At 29.1% G+C, this 8616-nt stretch overlaps 1 protein-coding gene across 1 annotated transcript; it reads right to left on the reverse strand.

Moving 5' to 3' along the window:
• Window positions 1-5001: 5001 nt before the first annotated feature.
• LOC114753606 (protein trichome birefringence-like 43) lies at window positions 5002-7688 on the reverse strand. Its single transcript, XM_028942297.1, has 4 exons — window positions 7504-7688; window positions 7050-7208; window positions 5796-6080; window positions 5002-5047 (listed from the first exon to the last, which is right to left on the reverse strand). Exons 1-4 carry the CDS (start codon window positions 7686-7688, stop codon window positions 5002-5004), a joined length of 675 nt encoding a protein of 224 aa, XP_028798130.1.
• Window positions 7689-8616: the final 928 nt, after the last annotated feature.

Consider the following 8616-nt stretch of genomic DNA (forward strand, 5'->3'; position numbering starts at 1 on the left):
TTGTTTTTATTTTATTCAAAATTATGGACAAAATTTAAGAATAAAGAATCGAATTATATTCAACAAAGGTCAGAATTATTTGTCAAATGTATAATTTACTTTAATACTTAATTTGATTAGCATATATTAAAAAATTAGATTTTCTAATTCTAATTGAGAAATTCAGAAAAGATATAGCTAAGTAATTTTATTTATGAAAATTTATTTAGTACTCAAAAAATTAAATCATTTCGCAAGTAAAATTTAAAAGAAATAATTAAATACTTATTTTTATCTAAAATTTTAATTTACTCCTAATTTATTTTTTCCATTGTAGTTCAAAACCTCATATATTTTTAGATGTTTAAAATTTATCTCCACTGTCATAACCGCATTCTACTTTGCGTTGTTTAAAGTGAACAAGCATTTTATCCCCTGAACCTGTAACATAAATTCAAATTTTAAATAACTTAGCACAAACATTTTTCAATTATGATCTAAAATGTGATTTTTTAGATATAGAATTTTCTTTCAGAAATATTCCATTAAAAATAAATATATAGTTAGCTTAAAATTATGTATTAGTTCAAATTAAAAAAAATTGTGACGTTTGAATGTCAACGCGTTAAATGAAAAGTTTGACCACATGCATGCCTTGACCGAGCCGGTTTTAAGTTTTTAACCACCTTCGAAAGTTCGTCGAACCCGCCAGGTCCGCGCGTGAAGAAAAAACAATATTAGACCATTTCCACTCACCAAAAAAAAAAAATACTACTGTTATGATTCCATTGCAATTATTATTGTTAAAATTAAATTAATGAAGGAAAACAAACTATTATAATGTTTTCATTTGCATGTGTTACAATATAATATAAAAAAATTATAGTACTAATCAGTATCAATGCATGTAATATATCTATAAAATAATCAATATTCAAACAATCGTTGTGCAAAACACGAAACGTTTATATGATTTTTTTTTTATAATACAAGAATTTTTGGTTGAATAATTATAACTGGTGTTGGCCTTCTATGACTTTGAATCCACAATCGGGATTTTCATTATGAATTGCCTAAGCTATTTATACCAAAATCTAATATATATACATATATATATATGAATGAAATGCTTTTGTATTAAAATGTTACTCCTCCGGTCCTAAATATAAGACCCTTATATTTAGGACTGGAGGAGTAATATATAATGGTCCTAAATATAAGACCTTTATATTTAGGACTGGGGGAGTAATATATATATATATATATATATATACCTATTTACTAAACTTCACTTACGATTACTCTAGTGTTTCACTAAAATTCTAAAGTAAAAATTATTAAGGAAACTAAAATTTTAAGGTGACAATTTTTTTTCCTGCAAAGTGACAATTATTTTAAAATAGAAAATGTAAATGAAGTCAATATATAATTACAATCGATTTTTCTTTTGAAAAAGAAAAAAGTAAGTTGATAAAATAGCCAGAATTCTAGCCACTTTTGGTAGCCAAGTTTATTTTCTGTCTTAACTTAATTACCAGGAAAAAAGAAGGCAATGTAGATTCGTTTTCTATACCTGCAACGTTATAAACCGTTACGTACGCTTACGGTCATGCAGTTTTATGTTTAAAAGTGTTATGGAGATAAAAAATTATTAATTTAGAATTGAAACGTATTTAACCATAAAATGAAATATATTAATTTTTAAAATTATATTGTGATTAAGATTTATTTAAAGATTTATTGTAAATGTGTTACGGAGACAAAAAGTTGTGAATTCAGAATTGAAATGTATTTAAATATGAAATAAAATATGTTAATCTTTAATATTATATTATGATCAAGTTTTATTCAAAACTTATCACAAGGGTGTTATGGAGACAAAACAATTGTAAATTTAGAATTGAAATGTGTTACTATTATTGGAACATATTAAATTTTAAGACTGTATTATGATTAAGTTTTATTTAGAGATTTATTGTAAATGTTTTAGAGATATAAAGCTGTTAGTTTATAAATGAAACTTGTTAATCATGTAATTAAACTTATTAACTCTTAATGTTGTATTGCAATCAAGTTTTATTTAAATACTTAGGCAAGAGTATTATGAAAAGAGAAAATTGTTAATTTAAAACTAAAACGTGTTAATTGTGAAATAAAATATGTTAATTTAAACCTTTTTTTCTTTTGATTTCTATTGAAAGTAGCATTAGAATCATTTCATAAGATTTCAAAATCCTTCTTTAGATTATGTGACTTAATTAGAAGTTTGACAAATTTGATAATCTAAATAAGAATTTGGGATATTTAAGTATCTTTTCATGGATTCTCCCAAAACTTTATACTAATCAATATCAATACATGCAATATATCTATAAAATAATCAATATTCAAACAATCGTTGCGCAAAACACGAAACGTTTATTTGGCTCTTTTCATAATACAACAATTTTTGGTTGAATAATTATAACTGGTGTTGACCTTCTATGACTTTGAATCATATATACAATCGGGGATTTTCATTATGAATTGCCCAAGTTATTTATACCAAAATCTAATATGTGTGTGTGTGTGAGTGTATGAAGGAAATGTTATTGTATTAAAATGTTGATGTATATACCTATCTACTAAACTTCACTGACCATTACTTTTATTGATGAAGTAGTAAAGTGATTAAAAAAATAATCAGTGTTTTACTAAAATTCTAAAGTAAAAATTATTTTAAGGAAACTAAAATTTTAAAGTGACTATTATTTTTTTAATGCAAAGTGACAATTATTTTAAAATAGAAAATGTAAATGAAGTCATCAATATATAATTACGATAGCTTTTTCTTTTAAAAAATAGTAAGGTTATAAAACAGTCAGAATTCTTACCGCTTTTGGTAATCAAGTCCAATTTCTGTCTTAACCTAAATACCAGGAAAAGAGAAGACGATGTAGATTCGTTTTCTATACCTGCACCGTTATAAACCGTTACGTGCGCTTACGGTCATGCAGTTTTACGTTGAAACTTGAATGAGTCGAATGATTGAATATTTTATTTTATTATTGTTATGAAGTGAGAAAATATTACCTTATTTACTGAGAAAATACTCACCAATGAACTTAGTTTCACATTTCAAGAAATACTTTTTTTCTTTTCTCCTTGTCGTCTATATATATATCATTCTTACTGCGACTTTGTCATATGAGATTTCTTGATAAATATTAAAGATAAAGTATATTAGAGTCTTATATTTAGAATCAAATTGAATATCAAACTAATTCTTATATTAAAGATCAAAGGTAATAAAATATTACCTCTGATCTTTAGTATAAGAACTAATTGACTAATTTGATTAAATTAAAAAAATTTGTTGAGTTAATTATTTGTAATAATTATGTATTATCTTTTCTAAAATATCCTTATTAATCATATATTAGCTAAAATTATTATTTGGTTGAACTTTTAACATGCACAACTACTACAATAACTACTTAAAAAAATAGATAAATATGAGAAACAAAATAAATTGGGATCTTATCTTTAAGACAAAATTGAAAGTCAAACTAGCTCTTATATTAAAAACTGGAGGTAGTATTATGATTTTGATTATGCTAGATTGCCATGAAGTAATTAATCTATTTTTATAATTCTAATAATCATCAAATGCATGATACGATATACCTCGCCTTGTGTAGATGCGTTGTCCCCTAATAAAAACTTGAATGAATTGAATGATTGAATATTTTATTTCATTATTCTTATAAAATGAGAAAATATTACCTTATTTACTGAGAAAATACTCACCAATAAACTTAGTTTCATAATTCAAGAAATACTATTTGTTTTTTTTTTTTTTCCTTTGGTCTCTATATATCATTTTTACTGCTACTTTGTCATATGGGATTTGTGGGCAAACCTCAGACATAGATAGATTAGATATTATATTTAGAACAAAATTAAATATCAAACTAAACCTTATATATATTAAGGACTGGAGATAGTATTTTATTATTATTTTTAAATATAAGTGCTAATTAACTAATTTGAGTAGATTAAAAAAGTTTGTTGAGTTATGTATTGTCTTCTTTAAAATATCGTTACTAATCATGTATTAGCTAAAACAACTATTTCATTAAATTTTTAATATATGCAACTACAACAATAACTATTTTGAAAAAAATAGATAAATATGATAAACAAAATGGATTGGAGTCTCCAAATTGAAAGTCAAACCAACCCTTATATTAAGGATCCAAGGTAGTATTATGATTTTGTTTATGCTAAATTGCCATGAAGCAATTAATCTATCTATTTTTATAATTCTAATAATCATCAAATACATGATACCATATCCCTCGCCTTGTGTAGGTACGTTGTCCCCTAATAAAAACTTTAAAAAAATTAACATAAGCAACAAAATTTATGTCAGATTAACTTCACTGCAAATACACACAGCGGCTTTTAACATTCCTTATTCATTAACACATCAATCCATATTTAAAGTAACTAATAATTAGCCATCATCGAAACCACTAGTTATCACAATTAACTTGGAGCCCCTTCTTCTTCTATCTTAAGTAACTGTAAATTAATTATATTCATTATCGTCCGCTACATATAAGCCCCAAAACCTAGCTAGCTGGTTTCACAGAACCATCCACACACTACAGCTTCAATTTCTCCAATGGCCGCTTCCACCTACAGCTTCTTCATCCTCATTGCTCTTCTCATAACATCAGCAATGGGCGAGGCCCGAACACTCTCGGATCCGTCGGCTGCCTCCCCAGCGGCTAGCCTTGCCGCACGGCTGAAGCTGGAGGCCGGGCCGTCGACCTGTTGGGACTCACTTTTTGAGCTGCAAGCTTGTAGTGGGGAGGTTATAACGTTCTTCCTCAGTGGTGAGACGTACTTAGGGCATGGATGCTGCCAAGCCATTAAGAAGGTGTTAGGGCAGGATTGCTGGCCTAATATTATGAGCTCTCTAGGGTTTACCAATGAAGAAGGTGATATACTTGAAGGATATTGCGGTGAGTCTCTTCATAATTCTCCTCCTTCTCTACTGGTTGATCCAAAAGTGCGTGCTCTGTAGAATCACTGGGAAAGGAAAAGGTTAAAAAAGGGAAAGAAAAAAAAAAAGCCTCAAGTTTGTTCTGTTTTGGTTTTTTTTTTTTGGGCTTTTTCTGGGTTTTGTTAAACTTGTTTTTTGGATCTATGGTATTCGATCTGATACAATAAATAAAAGAAAATTATGCACTATTATTCAGAGTTTTGCGGTGATCATCGGATAAGTTGTCCCGTTCACCTTTTGATAAAGGTAAAAAGGTTTTGGATTTAGTTAAGAAAGCATTGAAACTGACTTCTGAGATGTCTATGTCATGGAATATATGTCCGCTAATTATAAAAATTAAGAAATAATTATAAAAATAAGCAAATCAAATTAAAGCATTTGTGATAAAACGTCGCAATTTGATCTCAACATTTTGTTCCGATTGAAATTATTCTATTACGAAGCATCAACAATTTATGCATTCTCTCTTTCAAGAGATTATTTTGATTAGAAGACTAAATTCAAAAGGCAATAACATTAATTTGACGAGAAAGGGATTATTCAAAGAGAAATTAAAGAAAATTAAAGTCGAGCAACTTCACCTTCAGAATTAAATTATTAAGTCGGACAAACACACGAATTCAATGAAGAATATTAAAAAAAAAAAAGGAGAAAAATACAATCAGAAAAATATATGTGTGTAAAAATTTCTTTTGATATATAGATAGAAATATGAATGAATTATATTAAATAATGATAATTTTGGTAGACGAGAGCAGCATACAAGAGTTGATTCCAAGTATCAGGAACACCGGGGAGGCACCAATGGGTACAGTCCATGTCACGGTGGCCACCGTGGCCATAGACGGAAGGGTGGCCGTCTTTTCGGAGCTGAGAGAGAGCGGTGATGTTGAGTAGATAAACTAAATTAGGGTTTGACATTTCTTTCAGAACTCTCTCTACCACTAACTCTGCTGGGTGGCTTCCTCCTGGATACTTCTTGTGTCCTTCCAGTGGCCTCTCTTCATTTGCACATGACTTTGCTCTTGCTTCTCCCCATTCCTTTCCGCTAAAATTCAATTACAACGTTATCATAATGTAATTAAGCAAAAAAGAGAGACATAAACGCAGCATAATAATAGGCCTCACTTTTTTACCTAGTGAATCTCATAAAAGCGGGGCCCAAAGGTATGTTTATATCCCTTTTCACTTTAGACAAAAATAATTTGAGAAATCGAACCTGGTAAAGTTGTGTGTGTGTGTGTGTGTGTGTGTGAATGTCATTTTATTTTGCAAAAGGAATATATATGCACCCCACATGTACATGCAAATAAGGGGCCCATAATTTTTATTGGGCCATAATCACGGGACTCCCTCTTTAATTTTTATTTTTCTTTTGTTAAAAAAAATTCTAAAGTGTTGATCGTGCTAAACGTAAAATGCATGCATAGAATGTAATTAAATAATGCTACCTCTTATCTTTAATATGAGAATTAGTTTAATTTTTTTTTTATTCTAATTATAAAATTTCAATCTACTTTTTTTCTCATATTTATCTATTTTTTATCGAGACAATCCTTATAATAATGGTAATTCTAGCCAATACACTTGATTAGCAAGAATATTTTAGAAAAAACAACACTTATTTAATTATTATAAATTACTAGCTTAACTAATTTTCTTAATCTATTCAAATTAGTCAACCAGCTCTTATATTAAGGATGAGAGGTAGTATCACGGAAGTAAATGTCCTTATTATTTAATGGCATGAAAGTTAGCTTTCTTGTATAAGAATTAGCGGTTTCGCTTGTAATCTCAAACCAATAATAATTGTTCTTATATTTTTAACGAGTCTAGCAGAGGCTCATTCAATGGTAAATTAAATGAATTGATTGATGCATAATAACATGTATAATAATAAGGAGAAAACATATGTATTCATCCCGGTTCTTAATAAAAGACCCATTTTATAATACAATTTATACTATAAAGTGGGTCATGTATTAAGGACCGAATAAGTATATAATTTCTTGCTTACTTCATATGATCCGGAGACACGCCTTGAAAGAAAACCTTAGTTTTTGAAGGATCAACGTTGCTGTCGACCCAATTGGCCCATGTTTTCAATGCCTTCTCATATGCCACCAACCGATCCATATCCTTGTACGTTTTATTCCCCTCTTGAATGAAATCCCACCTTCACACACACACACCACATGACAACACAAATACATTTAAAAAGTAATTAACAATTTATAATTACGCCAAGCCAACGTAGCAAAAAAAAACCAAAAAAAATAAAATAAAGGAAGAGATCGTCTCTTTGTTACAAGTGACTATATCTGGTATTTGATTCTATCAGGTTATATTCAAACATTGTCGGATCTTAATATTTTTCCTTTTCATCTACAAGGTTTAAAAAGGGTATCGAGTTCTTTTTTCTTTTTCAATCAAATCAACCATAGTAAAAATAGGGTTTTGTATAGACTTACGGCTGCTTCCTTCCGGTATGAAGCCACCAATGCCAAGAATCAAAAATCAAAACATCAATGCCTTTCCAATCTTTATTGCCTGATTCAATGGAATCCACTTTCAATACTCGACCAATACTTTCCTCAACCAGGTCCACCAGAAATACGTTGCGACTCATCATCACCTTCACATTATACTCCTGCATTTTATTAACCCATCACACCGTAAAAATTTAATCAACGCAACTTAAAATCATTAAATCCCAAGGTCAATCGTCTCGTAACTTAATGACGTGAAAGCTCTTTTATAAAAGAAAAATCCTAAATTTAATCCCATTTGTAACCTTGAGTTGTTAATGTCTAGCGGTAACTTCAAAAAACAACAAAAGGGATAAATTTTTATATAATTTATTGTTGGCTATAATATGAAGCTGGGGGCGTAAAAAGTTCACTGTGTTACTCGTGACCCAATCAAATTATCAACGGCCACCTATAAATAATAAATATATATTTATAATGTATATAACATTAATTACGTGACATATAGGCCCTACCAGGCTGGAATAGTCACTAAAGAGAATTCTGATGAGCCATCACAATCACAAACTACATGTCCAATAATGGCATCCATGAAAACTAATCGAATTCAATTCTATCTCAATCCTCCTACACAATTAAAATTAATTACACGATATGTTAAAAAATCCTACTTGATTGGATATTGTATCAGCTAAAAATTAGTTAGTAGATATACGCTTACTTGTGTATATATAAACCAACGATGGTTGGATTGAGTGAAGAAGACTCAAATTCTTGTAAATAGGGTCTCGGTTTCAAACTTTATAGATAAAAAAATCTCATTGAAAAAGCTACTCTCAATCGAATTAAATAAGATTTTAATAGTATCAAATACATACAAAATATGACGATGATGATGATCCGTGCTCTGTTTCAATGACACATAAAACAATATCTAATATGCAAGCAATGATTGGTAGTTATGCTAATAATCAATAATTAACGGACTTTTTTAAACTCTTTGTCCCTTTGGTCGAGGTATTTAAAGGGGGAAAAGGTAATCTGTTTCTTCTGCTTTTATGCCTACCTAACTAGTTGTGATATGGACTCATGACC

The sequence above is a fragment of the Neltuma alba genome, unplaced genomic scaffold (genome assembly GCF_004799145.2).
Source record: "Neltuma alba isolate B1F8T4 unplaced genomic scaffold, ASM479914v2 tig00008021_pilon, whole genome shotgun sequence".
NCBI classification, from domain to species: Eukaryota; Viridiplantae; Streptophyta; class Magnoliopsida; order Fabales; family Fabaceae; genus Neltuma; species Neltuma alba.